At 36.9% G+C, this 24,368-nt stretch overlaps 1 protein-coding gene across 19 annotated transcripts in view; it reads left to right on the top strand.

Moving 5' to 3' along the window:
* Positions 1–24,368, top strand: part of CRPPA (CDP-L-ribitol pyrophosphorylase A) — a 340,908-nt gene that overhangs the window by 74,103 nt on the left and 242,437 nt on the right. For all 19 annotated transcript variants that reach the window (XR_013356810.1, XM_077856701.1, XM_077856693.1 and 16 more), the window contains one exon: positions 21,959–22,063. Coding sequence is in view for 18 of the 19 variants with exons in the window: in XM_077856701.1 (XP_077712827.1) it covers positions 21,959–22,063 (105 nt within the window). In the remaining variant the exon portion in view is untranslated. The remainder of the gene's footprint in view (positions 1–21,958; positions 22,064–24,368) is intronic.

Raw genomic sequence — 24,368 nt, forward strand, 5'->3', positions numbered from 1 at the left:
CAAAAAGTAACTGAAAAATGGACTGAAGGCTTGAGCATAAGACCTGACCATAAAACTATAAGCCAGCAGAGGTAGTAGGCTCCTTGATGTGATCTGACACCAAAAACAAGAACAGTAGACATAGAAATATGTGAGACTACATCAAACTGAAAAGCTTCTACACTGGGAAGGGGAAAAAAACAAAATACAAACCTACTGAATGGGAGGACATATTTACAAATCGTGTGTCTAATAAGCAGTTTATATAAAAAATAATGAACCCCTACAACTCAATAGAAAAATACCTAAAAATATAGGCAGACAATCTCAATACATTTTTCAAGAAGACATGCAGCTGGCCAACAAGTACATGAAAAAATGCTCAATATGACAAATCAAGGAAATGAGAATCAGAACCACAATGAGCTATCCCCTCACACCAGTCAGAATGACCATTATTAAAGAGCCAAGAAATAACAAAGGCTGGTGTGGATGCGAAGATGGAATCCTTCTGCACTGTTGATGGAACATAAATTGGTGCAGCCACACCAGAAAAGCATATGGAGGTTACTTGGTTAAAGAACTACCATGATTCAGCACTTCTGCTTCTGAGTAGTTATCAAAAGAAAAGCAAAACCCTCAAAAGGGATACCTGTACTCCTACATTCATTGCAGAATTACTTACAATAGCCAACACATGGAAACAACCAAAGTGCCTGTTGATGGTGAATAAAGAGAATCTGTCTCATGTGGAATCTGAAAAACAAAACTCAAGCTAATGGTTACAGAGAAGGGATAGGTAGTTGCCAGGGTAGGAGGTGAGGAGTAGGTAGGATAAATGGATGAAGGGGGTCAAAAGGTAAATAAAAACATTAAAAAAAACCTGTAACAACCAAATTACTGTTTTCTCCCTCAAAATATAGCAGAGAGAATTTCATCAGCAAGATGTAAGTACAGACAGATCTGATTGTTAAAAAACAAAGCAACTTATGCATTCGTCTGCAAGAGTATTCTGACTACACAAGGTATAGTGCTTGAGTGTTTCTAACAGAATTTGAAGCAAGACTGGTGGTATTTTGAATGTACTCTCTTTAGATTGTTATTCATTTAACCAGAGTATTTACATAATGAAATATCCAGGATGTATAAATCCTTCAGTTAAAAGTTACAGCAGGGTTCTAGAATCTCTCAGGAGACTGAATTAAGTTTAAAAAAAGAAATAAAATAAAAAAACCCTCAGGGTAGCCTAGATGAATTGGGAGACGTTTTTCCCCCACTAAGGCTTCTGTAGTGAGTGTGGTTAATTACTGTCTAATGTGAAATACATATGTGACTTTTAAAAATAGATGAGAGAAGTTAGAACAGGAAGCCTCTGAGCTTTATGGAGAATGAAGAGAGTAACAGGCGGAGAGGAATGTAGCCTGAGGCAAAAGCAGTGTGTGGTGCTGAGTGTGGCCTAGCATTTTGTAGCAAGTCTGCGATGGGACACACCCTTGTCCTGTGTTGAATTTCCACTTCTGTTTAAAGTAAGGTAGGATGAGTGGATGTTGCGCATTGCACCTTTATTGCTGAGCCAAGGAGCTTCCCCTTCCTCTTTAGTGCATATATTGATAAAATATATGTAGATAAGGATACATACATATTGACATAGATATATACTAACATAAAAATTTCAAGATGAAAAACACTGTTTACCTTAAGGAACGTTTTGAATGAAAGGACTATTTGAAAGAAAGAGTACTTTACCCTGGGGAGAGCACATGCTTATCTCCAACAGCTATTCCCTAGGAATTACTTTTTTTTTTGACTGCACAAGATGCACTCTGACCCACAGAACTCAAGGTGCTTGTTACTTGACACCACTGAGTCCTGGCCGCCTTCCCTTGTTTCTCCCTAGGCTGTGATCTATTTGAAGATAATTTCACCTGGAGTGAATTGGAGCCCTCCCCAGTATTGGAAATGAGAAAGGAAAACTATCTCTGTCAGGTGGATACTTGAAAAGATGCTGCGAAATATTTCTACTCTTTGAGGAAAAATGGGACAAAGTTAAAATGTAAAAATGAACTGCAATGTCCTATTCCAGGCATTTATTTTCACTCTGTTACAACCTAGAAAGACATCAAGATTCAAATTCCTGGTTTGCTTTGACATTGCAGCAAGGCAAGTGGAAACTAGCCAGGGAAAAGAAAATGGCTTTTTTTTTTTCATAATTTGGTAGTTTTCAAGCACTAGACAAAGTTGGTCCCAAATTGATCCAATTTAGAGTTATCTTTCACAAGCACACTTAGTGGAAAATACCCCACACAACATAAACACCACAAGATTGGGGGAAAATGCTGCAGGTATGTTTTGAATTTTTATCTTAACCTCATTATTTTTAGCTCATAATGGATTTGATGGCTCTTAAATCTTATATGAGGATTCCCTAGAGAAACAGTACCTCTGTGATGGGCTTTGTAGGACAGATGATCTAAATCCTAGGACATCCCTACATTTTAAGATAAATTTCCTTCTTCAGCTTCTATATATGTTTCCTTCTACTCTTACTTTCACAATGAAAACTAATCAGCTGGGTTTTAAAATTTTTTTTATTTTTATTTTTTGTATTTAGGCCTGTGTCTGTTAGATGTCTGTTTAGTATCATGAAATTCCTTTGGAGGAAAGAATGTGCTTTTGCTTACATTGAATAGCAAGGAATAACTGTCAACACTCAGGGGATAATAATTATTAATCAAGGAGGGACTGTATTTGCTTCAGAGGAATGAGACCTGAGGGTGGGTAGGAGTCCTAAATTCTTAGTGGTGTTACTGAACTTTTTTTACTCTAGTTTTTCTTAATTAAAATATATTCTAATCTTTGTTATGAAGGAGTGTTATTAGACCATTTTTTTAGCATAAAGATTAAATTTCTAACAGTTTTTGGATGGACTATCATTTCCTTTTATGTTGCCAAGTCCACTGTTATTGGACATGTGATTTTAAATGGAGTATCATTCCTTTTGATGTTGGTTGCATAGTAGATGTATTCTGTTTACATGTATTTACAGTTAAAAAGGAAATCCTTTGAATCTTAGATAATGTAAGGTACTCTAGAACCACTAAATACCATAGAAGATTCTCTTCATGTCCATGCCGAGGTTAAGCTGAGACTGCAGGTTTCACATGTATTGTGAAAGAGGTACTAGGGTGTATTCTTAGAGAGTTTCAGTCTGATACTTGTCATTTTGGTTTGGAAAGGTTTTTGGATAAATGGCCATACTTACAAATGATCACCAGTGATGTTTTTGTGGTTACATAGTCACCAGTCTTATGGGAGAATTTTAAGGTAATTGCTTCTATTAAGAATTCTTACTGATGCTGTAACTTTCCAATGTCCAGGGGATCTCCCTATCTCATGTTTGCAAAAAAAGAGAGACTTCAAGTTTTTAAAGAAAGACCTGTATGTTTCTAGAACAATATAATTGGTAACTGGCAAGTTGTTGAGACCATTGTTCAAGCCAGATTTTTTGTTGCTTTATGATAAATCAATTTTTTTTAAGCTGTTCCTCTGCTTAATTTGATTTCTGTTTCCTGTAACTTGAGCTTTAGTTACTATAGCTCTTCAGTCGTAAGAAGAATGTGCACCTTTTCAGGTTTGGCTTCCTTGCCCAACTTGCAGATTATTATGTTGTAGTTCAAATTTCTTGCAGATGGAATGTGATTTACTCTGTTTTATTTATTCACCCAGATCATAAGCCTTAGATCATCTGATAGATTGGCTACTCTGAGGATAGGTCTCTATCAATAGATTGAACAGGAAACAAAATGACAGGAAGTAAAACAAGGTTGATGCTTCTTTAGCTAAGACTGTGGATTAGGCATTTCCTTTAAAAAAAGGGGGGAGTGGGGTCCCAGTATATGTACTAAAAATAATTTCAAGTCTATAGTATGTCATCTGATGATGTCCTAATCATGGGAACAAAAGCAGGGAAATTAGGGCATACTAAAAACCTCACAAGGTTGTAGGCATTTCCACTACTGAGATAAAAAATGAGTATGACATTAGAATTGTTCTTTGACAACTCAGTTGTTATATCGTGGGCAGATAACACTGTCTCTTGTCTCCTTTTTGTTGCATAATGGAGAGTGTGAGTGGCAAGGGCCAGTGTAGTATATGAAACACAAGGGTCTAGGCACATCAAAGGGTGATCCGATGGCCTGGAGTCATTGTTGTTTGCCAGTGGCATACTCTGCTGATCCATGATGCAATCCATAGAACATACAGAGACATAGATTTAGCTCTCTGTGGAGGAGGGGCAGGTATGCAGGTCTTAGTTCATGGTCTGCTCAGCAAGACTTTTGTGGATATGTATGTTAATAAGCATATTTGAAACAATACATTCCTTAGTATGTATTAAATATCTGATAGACTGATTTAAAGACAAAGAGGTGTTTAATTTTGTTTTTATCATCCGCTTATGAGGTATTGCAAGTATATTATTAGACATCTTTAGTGTGCTCTTTTTTTTTTCTTAAAGATTTATTTATTCATGAGATACATAGAGAGGCAGAGACACAGGCAGAGGGAGAAGCAGGCTCCATGCAGGGAGCCCGACATGGGACTCAATCCCGGGTCTCCAGGAACCGCTGAGCCACCGGGGCTGCCCTAGTGTGCTCTTTTTTGTTTGCATCCCTGTCCTCATTGTGTTTCTTTGCTCCTATTTAATTTTGTGTTAATAATATTCTTGCCTTCTTTAATAGTCTTAATATATAAGCAAAGTGTCCTAAAATTGTTTGGCTTTGAATGTTTTTATGAAGAGAACCATAATGGTAATATTTCTATGTGACTTTTTGTATAACATTTTTGAGACTCCTCTTGCACATATTTGTGGTTTATTATTTAGAGTTATTTAATAATATATTCATTGAGGTCTTCCTAGTTGTTGGTAAATTAAAAAAAAAAGTTTTTTCAACAACTTAGTTTGCCATTGCTCTATCAATGTTGTGTGCTAAACCATCCATGAACATGGTAGTTCATCGCTAATCAATCTATGCTCATGTATCTATGGGTTAGCTGAGGTTCTGATCATGGGCTTGGCTAGATAGCTGCATTTTGGAGTAGCTCTGCCTCACACTGGAGGTGTACATAGGCTGAACAGTTTACCATTTTTCACTCTTCTTTGACCAGCAGTCTTCAGGCATATTCTTTTATGGAGATGGCAGAGGTATAAGAAAGTGGAAACACAGGTTTCTTAAAGCTCAGATTTTCTACTGGGATGTTGTCACTTCTGCTTTCTATTGGATAATACAAATCAGATGGCCAAACTTACACTGAATTCTTTTTCTGTATCCTCAAACTTGAGCCATCATGGATCTGTTTTCTGTCTCTACAGTTTTTCACCATCTATCATGTCATACAAATGAAATCAAAGATGTGCAGTCTTTTGTGTCTGGTTTATTACAGTAAAGTGAAATGATTTTGAGATTCATTCATGCTGTTGTATGTATCAGTCCTTAGTTTCATTTTATTGCTGAATTAGCTATTTGGGGGTTGATTTTCACTGCAGTGGTGTACTGTTCAGGTGGCTTTATTTCCCACTCTTAGATATGACTTGTCTCATGATTGGAGGATATAGACCCAAAAGAACAGTCTATGAAAAAAAACAGAGTGTCATAAATAATGTGTCAGTTAAGAGTGCTGAAGGAACTAAATCGCAAAGTGAAAGACTTGTAAAGGTGTGAAACTATCAAGGGAAATAAGAGAAAATTAGAAGACTGAGTATACTAAATTATTACAAGGACTGGATCAGAAAGAAGTTATTGGACAGGACGCCTGGGTGGCTCAGTGGTTGAGCATCTGCCTTTGGCTCAGGGCATGATCCTGGAGTCCCAGGATTGAGTCCCCACATCGGTCTCCCTGCATGGAGCCTGCTTGTCCCCCTGCCTGTGTCTCTGCCTCTCTGTCTATCTCTCTCTCATGAATAAGTAAGTAAAATCTTTAAAAAAAAATTAAAAAAAAAGAAGCTATTGGACAAGTTGGGTAGAACGTAGGTTATTTTTAAAACTGTACTTGTCAATAAAGGACTTCAGATAGTGTCTAAGGTTTAAAGCAGATTGTTAAAGTTGTAATTGCTTACACTGAACTCCAGTTAATTTTTTTTTGCAACTTACACAATGTGTCAATTAAAACAAAATAATCTCAAGAAATGATTGGTGGTTCTCTTTGGTTCTCCCAGCCTATGAACATACTTCTGATAAGCCTATGATCTCCTTGTTTTAAATTTGTCTATATGATTTTTCCCAGCTTTATTCCTCCTTCTCAGTATCTATTTCATGCTTGGTAAATTTTCCATAAATATTTGCTTAGTAAATGTCCAGATGTTCTTCACCTTTTCTGATCATTCCTTTTCATGTTTCCCCTCATGAATATTTGGTATGTATTTACAACTTCTTAATATTTTTACTAGATGTCTTGCAGGTAACTTAGATGTAACTAATGCCAATAGCTTAGTCTCCTCTTTATATCTTTCAGTCTGGGTAACCATGTCACCAATCATATAGCTACTGAAATAACTTGAAGCTTTGAATTCTCCCTTCTTTGAATTTCCTGGACTTACTTCAGATACCATGATCTCTTGATATTCTAGAAGTGGCCTTGTAATAGTTCTCTGTTCATAAATTTAAAGCTGCCTTGTCTCTGAGGTGGGATAATGACAAAGGGTTTCCATTTTTTCCTTAATTTATATGGTCTGGATAATACATGTGTAATATGTTCACTCAATGTGTTTCTGGGCAATATTCTAATCTTAATTTTATTACTAGCCTTTTATCAGTTTACGTTTCCAAAGATGATCCATAAGAGTGAATAATAGAATATTCCAGTGAAAGTTTTTAATAGTGCTTGACAATATTTGATTGTGAAGGTCAACAGAATGGCTAAATGTACTACTATTTTAGAATTATTGGTGTAATTCATTTTCCCATCTTAATTTTTTCATTTATCTGAAGGCCAAAGAAGAAATAAAAATCTTCTAGGGCAGTGGTCAACTGATACGTATGGATGGTATTTGTCTCTAAGTTCATAAAGAATTTTGATTGGGTAAAATTAGCAAAAATGTGATAAATTGACCATTTGTTTTCAGTTGATAGGTACTTAAACCTCTGAGGAGTATAATTTTATGTAAACTCATTTAAAAGCTTGTACACAAAGAAATCCTGTCCTTGGCCAGGTTCGTTGGTAATTTGTTTCCTGAAGCATGAGAATTGCTTCTATATTATCAGCCTCATACGGACTTAGTCTGAAATTGCTTATTTATTCATGAAATGATCTGATAAATTGTAAGAACGAAGCTTCTTGGATAACTGTCTCTGTGCAATTCTAGAATACATTGCATAATTCAAACAATGTAAATGTATGCAAAATGCTTAAAATTTGATTTTCAGATGATAAATGGAATGCAGGTGTTCATTGTTTACCTAATTGTAAGATAGGCTATTTTGTTTCTACTTGAAACATTCTAAGCATGGATCTGTAATTGCAGAGTGAGAAACCTGTGCATGCATGCCTTTGATTTAGTTTTTCTCTAATGTATATATTGTTCTTTGTTGGGCAAACTTCCCAGGCTGCCTTGCAAAAATAATACTGTGAATGATGTTAAAGCTGGAAGGATAGATAGATAATTGGATTATTTGTAGCCATGGACCATGACACAATTACCATAAAACAATGGATCCAAGCTTCAGTCTGTATTATAAAAGTTCAGACTGGAGGAATCCTTTCCCAGAAAAATAACTGCATTATACACAAAATACTTTTATTCATAGGTCTTTCAATCCCTCTGAGGCCTCATGTTAACAACTTTGCTACATTCTCATATACTGTTTATGGGAATATAAATTGAAACCACCTTTATGGAAAACAATTTGAAATTAAAATGCATATACTCCAGCTTCTGGATAAACCTAACTGACTGAACACTTAGATAATTCTGATAATTCCTGAAACCTAATTTGAAGCTACTAGAAAGCCGGGCACCTGGGTGGCAGTCTATTAAACGTCTGCCTTTGGCTTAGGTCACAATCTTGGGGTCTTGGGATGGAGCCCCACATCAGGCTCCCTGCTCAGTGGGGAGTCTGCTTCTCCCTCTGCCCTTCCCCATGCTCATTAATTCTCTCACAAACAAATCTTTAAAAAATCTACTAGAAAGTGATTAGAAACAGACCCCCAGAATAAGGATAATAAGGGGGGACAGTGGTAAACAAATAGCCAGAAAGCAGGCAAATTAATAGTAACTGGCACACTAGATGTGAGAAGATTCAATTGTAAGAGAGTGATAGGGAAAGCTAGGAATTAAAATGATCTACAGGAGAGTTCCCCAAAAGTTGAGGGCCTGACAGCACCTTTAGAACTGAGTGGGAGTGGAGAACTTAAGGAGAGATTACTAAAAACTGTTAAAGAAGCAGTGTGATGTGTAACTCATCCTCTCCTCCCCACAACTCAATTCCTACCCCGAGACAAGAAAAGATGGAGGGTGAAGTATTCTGTGTCTGGGAAAACATTGGGTACAGCAGAAGAATGATTGCCTTGCCTGAAATAGTGACTCAGAGACCATGTGCTTACTACTGGCTCAATGGGGAAGGCCATGGCCCTTGCCCCAATCAACAGTCAGTATCCTGTGGCTTTGCTTTTCTTCTTGGCTGAAAATTGAAAGAATTTTGTTTGGAGAATCTATCCAGTTTAAAAATAAAGACCTAAAAATACTAACTACAGAGGTTCCCCTATAAACAATTTGATCCCCTCACACTATGGTGAAGCTTACTGTTTGCAAAATCCAACTCTACCCTCATGGCTTAATAGCTTTTGAATCCTCCACTCTTAAATACAGGCTGACAAGTATTAGTGGACCATTTAAAGAATGCTCTTCACAGAATTACTGTGGAAGATAGAGAATGAAACAAAAGAGAACATGGAGGATACAGCAAATAGGCTGGAAAAGAAACATTTTTTTTTTAAGTAAATGTCATTAAAAAGATCAAGTTACTGCCAACATGAAACAAGTTCAAAATGCTAAAAACAAAAAAACCCCAAAACACCAAAAAAACATTTAGAGAATAAAAGATCTAGGATAAAAAGGAAATCTGAGAAACTCTTTCCCAAAGGACAAAAGTATGAAATACAGGAAAGAGAAAATTAGAAGTCCAATCAAAGAGCCAATACTCAACAACAAAAGTTGTCAAAAAAAAAAAAAAAAAAAACTGAAGAGAAGGAAGTGATTTAAAAACTTCCCTCTTTTCAGAAAACTATTACAGGATTTGTTCCACAAAAATTTAGTAGTAATTCAAGACAGACTACATGGGATGCAGAAGATAAGAGATCCGTGGCAGGAGAGATGTAGGTTATCCCCACAGTGATGGTACAGGCAGATTTTAGATTGATAACTGTGTGACTAGCAGAGAGCAAACGGTCCATGTTGATTGAGAAAGCTCAGAAGACTCCAAGGGTGATTACTTCAGGAATATAAAATTGGGGAAGTGCTTTGTATCCAAACATCTTAAGAGTAGAACTAAACAAATACCTAAGTGTTAGCTGTTGAATGAGTCATAAGTATATAGAAAACCAAACGCTTAGTTTAAAAGATAAGTTCTAATTCCAGGGAAGACAAAGGAATGTGTAAGAGGGGAATTCTATGACTTAGCTGGGAGGAATGTTTACATAGTCAGTGATGGCTGATTTAACCAAAATTATGACTTTTGAGTGATGGGGAATGGTAAGTATTAGTGTATGAGGTTGGGAAGAGAGGGGACAGAATTAATTCTTCAATAGAGGGGCCAATTCAGAAGATAGAAAGGTAGTATCCCAAGTATGGTTAGAGATATGTTGTGGTAAGTAGGTTAGTTGACCCCAGTTTTTCAGTCGTCTGACACTGTTCAGCTCATGTGCTCTGGCCCTGGCCTCTTGGTGAGTGAAATATATTTCCCTGGTGGTTGATTCTGGATTGGGTCTCTTGACTTTGAATTTTAGTAGACATGATATAGGCAGAGGCTTAAGGGTAATTTACAGTTGGGCTTGCTCTGCTGTGGTTCCAGTATTGCCGTTAGGAAGGCATACACTGTTTGGTTGCAGCCCCTCCAGTCTGTCTTGCAGAGGGTGATCAATGGCTCAGAGCTGCTACAGCCAGCTCACAGCACTGCAGCTTGAAGCACAATCATCTAGCCAACTCCTAGCTTTGTGACTGAGATAGAAGCTTATTACCATATGCCACTGAGATCGTATATTTGTACTGCTACAATAGTTGACTGTTAAACATGGAAGCAAATATTAAATCAGTTGAAAGAAGGAAAGATAATTGTATCTGGGGGAGACAAATTAGAGTGAAGGGGGTGAAGTAAACTTTTCTTGTAAGAAATCATGTAAAGATATTTGGTTCTTCAAACTATGTTCACTTAAAACTGATAAAAATATAAATTGAAAATGCAGGGAATGGAACAATGATTGATTTATAGTTGGAGTCTATAAAGGAAATCTAGTAGATAGATAATAGATGAAGGCAACTACTGATAAATTTTTAATGCCTTCAATTATAGTTTGCTGATTCTTTTTTTTTTTTTTTTTAAGGGCAGTCTAAGAAAATAAAAGTTTTCCAGTCAAGATCAAATGGTAATTTTATAGTGTTGGAGGTCTCAATGAGGTAAAATGGCAAGTTTAATGTGAGGAGAGAGTAAAAGAAATGGTGGATTGGAGGTTCTGGTCAGAGACTTGAATTGTAGAAATTAAAAATATCAGAGGAGCCACAGATACAGGTAAACTCGAGTTGACAGGTGACTGCCAAAGGAAGGGATATGTATGTGGGGCTGGCAGAATGGGTGAAGGGATTGGGAGGCACAGAGTTCCAGTTAATGAATGTGTAAGTCACTAGGATAAAAAGTACAGCATAGGGAATGTAGTCAGTGGTATTGTAAAAGTGTCCTGTGGTGACGGTAGCTACACTTGTGACCCGAGCAAAATGTATATACTTGTTGAATCACTGTACCTGAAACTAATGTAACATGTTGTGTCTCTATGCTTGAATTAAAAAAAGACAAAAGCAATTGAAATAAAGGATCCATAGGATAAAAAGGAAAAAATAAAAGTTTCGAGGCTTGGGTCTGTAGGATGAGCCGGAGAGCAGATTCAAGGTTAGTTACTGTCACACCTGAGGAGATGCAGCTGCACAGAAGCTGGGTCAGTCCTGGTCACTGGGACCCACCATCCACCCCTACCCCTGCTCGGCATTGCCCAAATCAAAGGGGACAACAAGGGCAGTGGTGCCAGCAGAAGGGGTCTATAAGCTAATCCCATCAGAGGTTTTGGGAAAGGTAAAATGGTTCAGTGTAAGAAACAGATATGGTTTCCTTAACAAAGAACATCAAGGAAGATATATTTGTACACCAGTCTTCCATAAAGAAGAACAAAAGTATCTTCACAGTGTAGGACATGGAGAAGATGGAGTTTGATGATGATGGAGAAAAGGGTGCAGAGGCAGCAAATGGGACAGGCCCTACTGGAACTCTGGTGCAAGGCAGTAAATATGCAGCAGATGGTAAGCAGTGTAGACCCTTTCAATGTTGCAGTGATCATCCATGCAGTTACCAGTGGAATTACCAGAATAGTAAAAGTGGGGGAGAGATCGAGGGATGGGAGAGTGCTTGCGAAGGCCAGGCGCCACAGCACAGGCCCTACTGCAGGTGGCGGTTCCCACCTTACTACTACAGAGACCCTGTGGGCCTCCCCCTCCCTGTATTTCAACACTCCTGTGCAGGGAGAACATGGTGGAATGTGCTGACAACCAGGGCGCAGGAGAGCAAGGTGGACCAGTGAGACAATGTGTACTGTGGTTATGGAGGTTATAGACAGCCATCCTTCTGGGGTCTCCTGAACAAAGACAGTCTAGTGAGAAGGATAATGAACAACATAAAGAAAATGAAGGACTTAAGACCCAAGGTCAGCGGCCACCTCAGCATCAGTACTGCTGCAGCTTCAATTACAGACGTGGATGCCCAGAAAACCCTAAACCATAAGATGACAGACAAAAGCAGCCCATCCAACAGCTTAGAATCCATCTGCTCTGGAGGCTGAGCAGGGCGGGGCTGAGCAAACACAGATTTACCAATCCGTCTCTACCATCACCCGGTTTAGTCATCCAACACGAAGAAATGAAGATGAAATTCCAGTGTAGGAAAGAACAAAAGACTGGAGCTGAAGACCTTAAGTGCTTGCTTTTTGGCCATAGACTAGATAGATAGTAGAACTATCTGTTTCATCTATGCAACGTGGCACTTTTATTATTTTTTATCTAAAGACATCCTTTTGATAATGTGTTTGAAAAAAGCCTCGTTTTTCTCAACACCTTTTTAAAAGTTTTCAAACTGTTCCATATCTGGTCAAGATTTTTAGTAACCTCATTTTTAATTTGCAATAAGAGTTTACAATTTGATTTTTTCCAGAAAAAGTCAATAAATGATAAGCACCTGTTAATAAAGGTCTTAAATAATTGTCAAAAAAACCCCCCAAGTTTCTAGGATTGATTACAGTAAGTAGTTGTTGAGGTGAAGATAAAAAGTCAAGGAAGCTTCTAGAGTATTTGAAAGTTTTTGTATATAAACTTGGAATTCAGCCAATGTAATGTCAGTAGTTGAAGTAAAAAGTGAATATTGATCCATCTACCTAAAACTGTGGAGCCTGTGAAGTAATGAGAGATGATAGTACTATGAAGGTTAGAAGATTTTGTCAGGTGGCATAAATTCTGGAGGGATAGGATTTTCTCATGGAAGGACAGTGGGCATCTGGAAGTAAGTGGTGGTTGGGAAAGGCAGTAGATACTACTTGAAAATGATGTCAAGCACTTGGTATTACCTTCAGGTCTAGGAGGTGATGAACCTGTTACATAATGAGTTTGCATGTATTGCAGCATAACAGGATGATATAGTAGAAAGGGTAGGGAAGGAGGGCAACTGTGGAGTGAAGATCCATGAAGAAAGACTGGAAAGTATGGGAGGTTTATTACTTTGGCATTGGTCATAGAACTTTACTACTGCATACAGAAAAAATAGTAAAGCAATATATAGATAACAAAAAGCTTCAACTATGTGTGACTTACAGAGTACTTTAAAATAGATGAAGAGTATACATTACTCTAATTGTCACAATTGAGAATTCATGGTAGTTATACACACTTACCTTCTCATTTTCTGCCTTTATTCTTCCAATTACAATCATTTTTTCTCATTTTTCTTGATGGAAACTAGATGTGAGGGAAAGCAGAAGAAGTTCAGTACACATGGTTAGAGCTACTCCAATATTGGTATAGGGAAAGTGGAACTTTACATAAACATTAGGTATTATCAAAGCTTCTGGCTACTTATGAAACCCCGGTTTGTATAGTTAATTATCTAAATTCATAACTAATATCCAGACTTTATCAAGGAATAACCAGAAATTAGACACTACACCGGACAGCTCGTGTATCTGTTTCTTTTAGTAATTCTCATTCTCCATTTCTCAAAACGGAACAAAGCAAGTAACAGACTACTTAAATATGTTCTCCATGACTTGTCATGTGGAAAGATCACAGTTGGGGCCTCAAATTCTTGAGTACACATATACTTCCATCAATTTAGCAAACTCTTTAAGGACTGATTATAAATTTTAATATACAGTTGGCAAATTCCTTTAATTTGTTAAAAAAAAAAACAAATTGAAAATTAATACCTTTACTGTGATGACAGTTCATATTTTGTAATATAGTAACATATAAACTGTTACTTTCAAGTTCCATGTTTAGACTTTTAAAAGTTCTGCAACTTTTAATTATCACCAGAATATCAGATTGATTTTTTGAAAATTTTATTTTTAAAAAATTTTTGATTTATTTTAAAAGATTTTATTTATTCATGAGAGATACAGAGAGAGAAGAGAGGCAGAGACATAGGCTGAGGGAGAAGTAGGCTCCATACAGGGAACCTGATGTGGGACTGGATCTTGGAACTCCAGGATCACTCCCTGGGCTGAAGGCAGATGCTCTACTACTGAGCCACCCAGGCATCCCATTTTTTGAAAGTTTTAAACGTATGTTTTGAGACAAAATCCTTAACTTGGAAGCATATATTTCTTGGGAATATAATACTGATGTTGCGTATTACATTATTACATATTGTATAAATGTTGCATGAATTTTTTTCAATAGGCTATACAAGGACAGTGTGTACATGTCCTTTCCAAAGAGATTCTATTTGTTCTTAGACTGTGTCTATGAATTTCTTTCCATTTGTAGATGCTACTCCTGCAGAGGCACAATGCCTTCTTTGCCTTAATTTCTCATTCTGCCGTGTGATAGCAATCATCTTGAGACTCCACTTCTGTGTTAGGATATTGTGCTTACTATATCCTATGTCTTCAGTTTACCCACTATACTTCCAAGTGGTTTTTTTTTTTTTTTTTTAAGATTTATTTATTCATGAGAGACACAGAGAGAGAGAGGCAGAGACATAGGCAGAGAGAGAAGCAGGCTCCATACAGGGAGCCTGATGTGATACTTGATCCCGTCTCTGGGATCATGCGCTGGGCCGAAGGCAGACACTCAGCTGCTGAGCCACTCAGGCATCCCAATATAACTTCCCAGTTTTGTGGTGGAGCACCAGATCCTGAGAAAGAATGCATGGAGGAGCTTTTATTTTCCTACGCATGCAAAGAGCTTAGAAATGGTCAGTCTTTATGATGAACAACCAAAAAGTTGAGCAAACTGAAAAATCAGCAACTCTTTTTAGATCGGTCAGAAGTGAGGCCACAGGACAGACTGCTGTCCTCAATAGTACAGGTGCAGGTGAAATTTAAAGAATTTTGAACTAAAACACAAATGGAAACACTTACTTTGAAATACAGCAGAAGCAGTCCTTAAAGGAAAATATATAGTGTTGAATGTACATGTATAGTGTTGAATTCTAGAAAAGAAGCATCTAAATGATAATCTAAAATTCCATATTAGGGAATTAGACCAAAAAAATTCGCAAGTAAATAGAAGATGATAAAACCTAGAGCAGAAATGAGTTAAATGGAAAACAGTAAGACAAAAATCAAACCCAAAAGTTGTTTTTTTTTTTTTGAAAAGATTAATAGAGTACACTGCACAAAGAAGAGAATACTAAAATTACTAACTGGGGTCTGGGGACATCTTAATAGAACTGATAGAAATTAAAAGGATAATGAGAGAATATTATAAATAACACTACCCTCAGTTGATAACCTAGATGAAATGGAAGAATTACTTGAGATCGATGATCTGCTGAAACTCACATTAGAATAGACAAACTGAGTAGACTTAAGTCTATTAAAGAAATAGATCAATATTTTCCAAAATAGCATGAAGTCCAGATTCATTTGAAAATGAATCTAAAATCTAACGAATTTTTTGTTTGTAAAATCTAACGAATGTTTAAAGAGAAAATTATTTCAATGCTCTATATCCTCTCCTAGAAGATAGAATCAGAGGGAGGGAGTGCTAACTCATTCTGATGCCAACCTACTAGTAAAAGCAGACAAAGAAATGACAGGAAAAGAGGATCCCTGGGTGGCGCAGCAGTTTAGCGCCTGCCTTAGGCCTAGGGTGTGATCCTGGAGTTCTGGGATCGAGTCCCACATCAGGTTCGCTGCATGGAGCTTGCTTTTCCCTCTGCCGGTGTCTCTGCCCCCCTCTCTCTCTCTGTGTCTGTTATGAATAAATAAATAAAATTAAAAAAAAATGACAGGAAAATAAAACCCATCACTATGTCATGAACATACATGAAAAAAACCTCAACAAAACATTTGCATGTGGAATCTAACAATGTATGTAAAGAATTTAAGACTTTAGCCAACTGAGATTTATCCCAAGTATTCAAGACTAGTTCATCTTTAAAAGAATCAACTACAATCCATCACAATCACAGGCTGAAAAAGAAAAAAAACCAATTATTTCAAAAGATGCAAGAAAAGTATTTGACAAAATCCAGCACCTATTCATAAAATTCTAGCAAAGTAGGAGTAGAGGGAGTTCTTCCTCAATTTATATACAAAAGACCTACAGCTAACATAATTTTTTTTCTTTTTCAAAGATTTATTTTAGAGAGTGTGCATGTGCATGCGAGTGGGGTGAGAAGCAGAGGCAGAGGGAGAGGAAGACCAGCAGACACCCTGCTGAGTGGGGAACCCAGTGTGGGGCTCCATCCCAGGACTTAGATCATGAACTGAGCTGAAATGAAGAGTCAGACGCTCAACCAACAAACTGCTTAGGCTCCCCTGCTAACATTATTCTTAATGCTAAGCTAGAAGTTTCCCATGAATCAGCAACAAGACAAAAATGTACTCTTTCGCCTTTCCTTTATCAACATTGCACTGGAATTCTTAGTTAATAAGAAAAGGAAATAAGTACTGTGGGAAAGGCAAAAATAAAACTTTCTTTGCAGGTAACATAATTGTCTTGGAAGAAAACCTGGAAGAATTAAACTGAAAATAAGTGATTGTAGAAAAGATGGATAATTAAGGGTTGTTAAACAACAGTCCACCACTTTACTGTATAATAGAAATGGACAGGTGGAATTTGAATTGAAACACATCATTTGGGTTTAGTGGCCCCAAAATAAAATACTTATAAACCTGCCCAATTATGTATTAGATCCATAGGAGGAACGCTACAAAACTCTAAGCGAAGTTAAAGAACTGAATACATTGAGATCTATTCTGTATTCATGAATAGGAAGACTTCATATTGCCAAGATGTCAGTTCTTCCAATGTGGTCTGTAGACTCAAAGCAATTCCAACAAAAAACCTGGCAAGTTTTTTGTAGATGAAAACTGATTTTAGATTTTATTTATTTATTTATTTATTTATTTATTTATTTATTTATTTATTTATTTATTTATTTATTTATTTATTTATTTATTTATTTTATGAAGTCACAGAGAGAGAGAGAGAGAGAGAGAGAGGCGGAGACACAGGCAGAGGGAGAAGCAGGCTCCATGTACCGGGAGCCCGACGTGGGATTCGATCCCGGATCTCCAGGATCGCGCCCTGGGCCAAAAGCAGGCGCTAAACCGCTGCGCCACCCAGGGATCCCTGATTTTAGATTTTATATAGAGTCAGAAAGTGCAGAACAGCCAGTGCAATATTGAAGAAGGATAAAGTTGTAGGACTGAGTCAACTTCATGACTTACTGTAAAGCTACAGTTATGAAAACTGGTAGGTGGAAGAATAGACAAATCAGTGGAACAGAGTACAGATCCCAGAAATAAACTATGTAAATGACAGATTTTTGTCAAAAAAGCAAAGGAAATACGATGGAACAAAGGTAGTATTTTCAATAAATAGGGTTGCAACAAGTAAACATTCACATGAGAAGAATGAATCCAGACACAATTTTTACCCTTTACAAAAATTCAGAAGGGATCATAGACCTTAATGTAGAGCATAGAACTCCTGGGAGAGAGGAGAAAACTTAGTTGACCTTGGGTATGGTGATACCTTTTTTAGAGAAAATGCCAAAGGCGTGATCCACAAAAGAATTAATAAGCTGGACTCCATTAAAATTAAAAAGTTGTAAAAAAAAAAAAAAAAAAAAAAAAAAAAGTTGTGCCTTGCCAAGGTCATCCTAAAAGAAAGACAAGCCAAAAGGTGGGAGGATATACCTGTGAAAGACCAATGTGATGGAGGATTCTTATCCAAAACATTAAAAAAAAATTATAATTCAGAAATAAGAGAAAAAATCAAAAAGGTAAAAAACCTCAATAGGTAGCTCATCAAAGAAGATACAAAAATGGCATATAAACACATAAAAAGATGCTCCACACCCCATGTCATTAGGTAAACACAAATTAAAGCAATGAGATAGCCCTATGCATCTATTCAAATGGCCAAAGTTTAGAATGCCAACACCTATGCTGGTGAGGATATGGAATAACAGGAATTCTCACTAGTGAGAGTTCAAGATAGCACATCCATTTGACAGGTCTGTTTTGTTTTTTTGTTTTTTTACAAAACTAAACATACCATATGATACAGTAATTGCACTTCTTCATATTTACTCAAATGAGTTGAAATCTTATCTTCACACAAAAACCTACATGTGTTTTATACCAGCTTTTTTCATAATTACCAAAACTTGGAAGCAACCAAGATGATTCACAGTAGGTGAATGGATACATAAATTATGGTATATCCAGCAAATGGAATGTTATCCAGGGCAAAAAAATGATCTATGAGGACTTGAAAGACATAGAGGAAACTTAAATGTGTGATGTTATGTTTAAAAAAAAAAAGCCAATCTGAACAGGCTGCATACCTAACAGGAATATAAGTAAATGATTTCTGCAAAACTATGGAAGCAGGAAAAAATCCAATGGTTAATGGGGGTTGGAGGCAAGAAGTAGGATGAATAGGAAGGCAGAGAATTTTTAATACAGTGAAAGTACTTTTTATGATACCAAAACAATGGATATATACTGTTATGTATTTGTGCCAACTCATAAAAAAGTAAAAACTGTGAGGGAATCCAAGTGTAAACTGTGGTGTTGAAGTTATAATGATATGTTGGTGTAGGCTCACCGATTTTAGCAAATGGACCACTGTGGTGTAGAATTTTGATAGTGGGGGAAGCTGTGAGTATGGAGTGGGGTAGGGATATGTGGGAAATACCCATACCTTCTACTCAACTTCACTGAGAACCTAAAACTGCTCTAAAAAAAACAAATCCTAAGAAACTTGGAATGAAAAAGAGTGCAGAAACTAAATTTCTGTTGAGACCTTCAGTATTTGTAGAAATCTATATTCTATCCTTACATGTGATAAATAAGTTTTCTTGAAGTACAGTTTTATGTTGAGAATCATTATCTTCAAAATAATGGAGGAACCATTCCTTGGTTTTTCTAATTTTCATTGTTGCTATTATGTCTCAACAAATTTAGGTTCCTGCTTTATAGGAGACCTTTTGTCGCTGCTATTAATTGGGTTTGGAGTATTTTCATTCATTAGCTTCTACATTCCGTGAGACTTTTTAATTTGGAAACTCATGTTCTTGATTATTGTAATTTTTTTGAAATACTTAGTTCTTTCTCCTACTCTTTTTGTTCTGTTTTTTTTTTTTTTTTAACATATTGGACTTTGTGGTCACTGTTTTTTTTCCCCTCTATTTTCCACCCTTTTAAATAACATCCTATTTTATGAGAATAAACACTTTCTCGTGCTGGTCTCTTTTTCAACTGCAGAGTTCCTCCAAAAGATTTTATTTTTTGCCTTTTTGACCTTAAATTTCACGTTAGTCTTGGGTTTCACTTAAATCTGGCTTTTCTTCTCATGTTCATGTGTTGAAGACTGCACTTGGTAGGTTTTACCTACTTGGTGGTAGCTCCACTTGTAGGTGGAGCTTTTTGACTTTGAGTTTCAGTGTAACATGACTGAGATGGACTGTATTTGGGGACCTCTGACAGCAGTATACTCAGGGCTTCTCCTTGTGTGGAATATTGTTTAACATCTTTTGGGCTGCAAGTTTAGGGGGCAGAGGGTTCTTAGCATCAGTGTGTGTATGTTGTACACAGTGATATCACTATGATCCCCATGATGGATGATAAAGATAAAAATTTTCAACAGTTACACACTGATTAACTTTCTTGATTTAAAATCTATTGTGCTAGTTGTTTTCTATTTGTTCCATATGTTGTTTTCTTTTGCTTGCCTTTGTATTAATTTCTCATTTTTAAATTATTTTATCTTACCATTGTTTTTAACTTAAAAACATTTAGTGTAGGCCATGGGTTTAGAATGTAGATGTAGTCACAGTCACCTTCAGAGTAATATACCATTTGTGAGCCTGTAGTAGTAGGTTACTGAAGGGGAGCCTGCAATGGTGAAAACACTCCTGTTGAGTATGTGACTCACAGAGGTTCTGTATTCTCCTAATCACCCCCAACTCAGTACTTACCAATATTTTGAAATTATCTGTTTGTTTGTTTCTTACCTGCTCTCTGGCATCTGCTGTCTCTTGTTCTTGTTGTGTACCATAGGTGAACGGGTGATGGCATCCTCTCTATCCTTTGGTGAGGCATATCTTTTCTTAGATTTAAGGCTCTTTGTTCATCTTGTGACCTCAGCTCTGGTGCCTTCAAGAAGAAGTTAGGATTTTGTAGTTCATATGATTTTTCTTAAGGTATGAACATTTTTTCCAGCTTTCCATATCTTACACAAGAGTAGAAATCATCAGTGCTACTGAGAAATGTAGAAATTCAGAATTTAGTTGGTTATTAAGCATGTACTTTTTTGAACCACCAAAACCCCCACAAATAGTTGTAGTAGTACTGCATACAACGAGTGACACATTCATGCAACTCTTCTTGCCAAGATTCCTTCACCTCCCTTTCTAATATGTGTTTCATATATACTTGACCCAGAATTTTCTGTTTACCATTCCCATACCAGAGTGACTGGTATCCTATAGACTTCCTACAGTTTATAGGCTGCTGCCATCTTGGCTGGTACAACATGTGAGTGGTAGGAGTATAGCATCAAGTAATTCTCTTTCCACCACCTAAGACAAGAGGTTTTTCCCATTTAACAAGGAAGTACCTGTTTCTGTGGTGGTCTCTCAGTATGTACTTTGTGAACACTTTTAAGGCTTTCCACAAATGTGTTAACTATCTTGCCTTTAAAAAGAATGAGGAAGAGAGTTATTGCTGGTCATCTTTGGGATTTGACCACGTGTTAAAGGAAGCATTCTGTTTATCGTATATAGAGTTTACGTACTGCTGGAATAGTCTATGCAGTGGTTGGAAGTACAAAAAAGAGGCTTAACAAAATTTGTCTTACTTGAATATAACTAATGTTGATAATACTTTTAAAAAAATTACAAAGTCTAAGAAATATGTGATGTTAAATAGTATATTAGAAGAGAAGATTTAAGCTGAGAGACAATTCTAGTCAGTTTGGGATTATGTACATTTGATGGTTCTATTTTCTTGTCCATTATTTTAACAAAAACATTGCAGTTAGAATTTTGGAATTTCTAGTACAGCAAAACAGCACTGGCAATGTATGCTAAATGCCATGATGATATCTGTGGCCTTCCTGCAGTCTTTCTTATCTGGGTATGTTTGATCTAAAACACAAATCTGTCAGGTGTCTGAAACTCTATATGCCACCTTTTGCCCTAAAGGTCTACCTCTCCAATTTTATTCAGTCTTTAGAATGAAATCAGAGATCATTTCCTCTGAAAGGACTTTTCTAATGCTTTCACACAGAAATAAGTATTTTATCTCCTGGTCTACTTGTAGATATTCTTCTGGTGTTCATCTGTCATAGTCTGTTATATATCAGTCTAAGATTTGAGTTCCTTGAGGACGTAATACATGTCTCCTTTATCTTTAAATACTGGCCCTTAATACAGGGTTTGGACAGCATAGGCACACAGTATTGTTCAGCTGAATTACATTGATCATTTTAATGGTTTTGCTTAAAATGCTTAAAAATGTTGCTTATACTTAACTAAATCTACTAGAGGCCTTCCCATTTTTTTTTTTCTTTTAAGATTTATTTATTTAAGAGAGTGTGTATGCATGTGTAAGAGCAGGGAGAAGGCCAGAGGGACTCTGAAGCAGACTCCCTGATGAGCATAGAGCCCACTGCGGAGTTAGATCTCATGACCCTGAGATCATGACCTAAGCTGAAACCAACAGTGAGACACTCAACTAACTGAGTCACCCAGGTGCCTTGAGCCTTTCCGTTTTTGTCTAATAATGGAATATTGAAATGTTTTGTGTTCAGAATCAAAATATAAATTTTTAAGACCTGCATTGATATGTAAAATAATAAAATGAAACAAAGCTGTGGCATGCAAAAATCTTAATATAAATGTCCATGGGGGTTGTCCTTATAGCTTGATTATAAAATTTTTAAAAAGTGATTTACTTAAAAATATATTTAAACTTTTTTTTTTTTCCTGCCCAGTGTAGTGACTACGACTTGGAATTTGGAACTGAGTGTTTGCAATTGGCTTTAAAGTATGGCCATGTTCATGCCAAACTTGTGGAAGGATCGCCTGACCTCTGGAAGGTAAGGAAGTTGAAATTTTGTTCTGGCTCTTGGCTGTGCTTATAAGTCATTCCTAAGATACATTCTACGAGTCTAAACACTTCCCAGGTGCTTTAGAAAATGGAGTAGTATAAAACTCGTTGGTTTCAGAGTTAAACAGTATTTTGAGGAATAAGGGTATGTATGTATGTATACCTTACAGGCATTAAGAGTTTCACTGGGTTTTCTGAGCATCACAGTATGTATGGTTTCTATGTCTTGGTTTCCAGAAAATTCACTTTTAGATAATTTATTAAAATTCCATTTTAGCTGATAAGATGGTTTTACTCAATTTTTTTCTTCTCTCTCTCTCTCTCTCTCTCTCTCTCTCTCTCTATTCTTATATTCTGTTGCCTTAAACTTAATTGGATTGAGGATGTAACCCCCCTTTCCACAGTAGCAACATTTTGTTCTAGGCCTTGGGGGTGGCAACTCCAACTTAACTGGGTTAAGGAAAATCTGCCATAGTTCTAACTCAGTAGGGTGGATGACTGGACCCACTTAGTGGCCCCAATGAGGAGTTGGACTCTTGAATATAGTAAGGTTGACTCCTAATGACAAACTTCGTTTTTGAGGGAGTGAAAGTGATTGTAGCACTACCCTAGTAAAACTTCCCATGGAAACTGGAGTGTTTCACAGTGTGGCCTTCCTCTGTTTTGAAGGTAGAAATGTGTTGAACTGAAAAGTAGATTCTAAAATAGGGTAGGGTGGTTTTATTTTTTGAAGTATTGCTGCTTTTGAATAAGGGATGAAATCTTTAGAAAGCAGCCATGTAAATCTGTTAAGGAAAGAGTCCTATTTTCTCATTGACTTAAAAACAAAACAGAAAGCCCTATAAGTTCATTAGGTATTTTGTACAGTAACCTCATGCTCCTCGCTGCATGCTCAGATCATCTCAAACAGACTTAAAATGTTCTGAAATTACCAAATATTCGTATGTCTGGACTATTGCCTGGTAAAGAAAATTCATGTAGTATTATTGTTCTTTTAAGGATTTCCAAATGTCTTCAACCCAGAAGGGAAAACATTTTACTTGTTTTGTGTATCCTTTTCTATCTATGGCTCAGAGGATAGTAAACATATTGTGAGGACTATAGTGTTCACCAGCTAGGTGTTTTGTTACAGATCCTGACTCACATCTCTGTACAACCCCTTTTGACTGTGGGGTAGACGATTTTCAGGAAAGAGGAGAACTAAGTGGAAACTCACAAGTTTTATTGTTCTTAACACATTCATTTAACACTCTGGCCTCATTTTGTTGTCTTAGGGTGTGTGGTGATCTATGTCTGTGGGTGTTCAGAGCCTTTTTGAAAATTATCAAGCACCCTGAGACCTGTAGATGAGAGGAAAGTAACACACTATTCTTGAAATTTTCCATTTGTTCCTCACAAATTTATTTCAATTTTGTTCTAGATTTTCTTTAGTGAAATCTCCTATTTTACTGCTTTCTCAAACAACACGATATTAGTTCTCACATCCTGGTGTTCTGCTTCTCTTTCATGGGCACCAAGTGTCCGTGCACTAAACAGGCATTGGCTTCCCGGTGCTTCTCCTCATTTCCCTGGTGAATCATTTTATAATGCCCTTGTGGGTTGAATTGTACCCCCTATCAAGGTTTGTTTGAGTTCTAACTCTGGCCCTTGGGAATGAGGCATTATTTGAAAAGTGTCTTTGCATGTCTCGTCAAGTTCAGTTGAGGTCATACTGGCATAGCATAGGCCCTGAACTCAACATAGAAGAATAGCAGGAGGGAGAGAGATGAAGGGAGAATGCCAGGGAGGATGGAGGCAGGGACTATGGTGTTGCATCTACAAGCAAAGGAAAGCCAAGGATGGCTGGCAAGCACAGAAAAGTAGGAAGAGGCCAGGAAGTGTTCTTTTATAAATAGTCTTCAGATACCACTGGCCCTGCTGACACCTGGATTTGAGATTTTAGCCTCCAGTAGTGTGAGAGAATAAATGTGAAGCCACCCAATTTGTGGTTCTTTGTTACAGGAACCTTAGGACGTTAATAAACATTCCACACACGTAGGCCCTGAGGGATCATCATTCAGTATTGCTTTACAAACTGGGAGGGATGAGGGTTGGAAGAGCCCCATTCTCTACAATGTTTGAATAATGGGATCTTGGATTCCAAAAGGGCATGTAATTCAATGGATTGGGCAAAAAGTCCTTCAAATGGCAGTTAGGAGGTCTTTTTAAGTAGTTCTTCTGATAATTGAAGTGAAATTATTTTGATGCAAGTATGGCAGTTTCAGGGTTCCTGTTTACTCTTCCTGCATCCTGTC

This window comes from Canis aureus, chromosome 18 (genome assembly GCF_053574225.1).
Source record: "Canis aureus isolate CA01 chromosome 18, VMU_Caureus_v.1.0, whole genome shotgun sequence".
Lineage (NCBI taxonomy): Eukaryota > Metazoa > Chordata > Mammalia > Carnivora > Canidae > Canis > Canis aureus.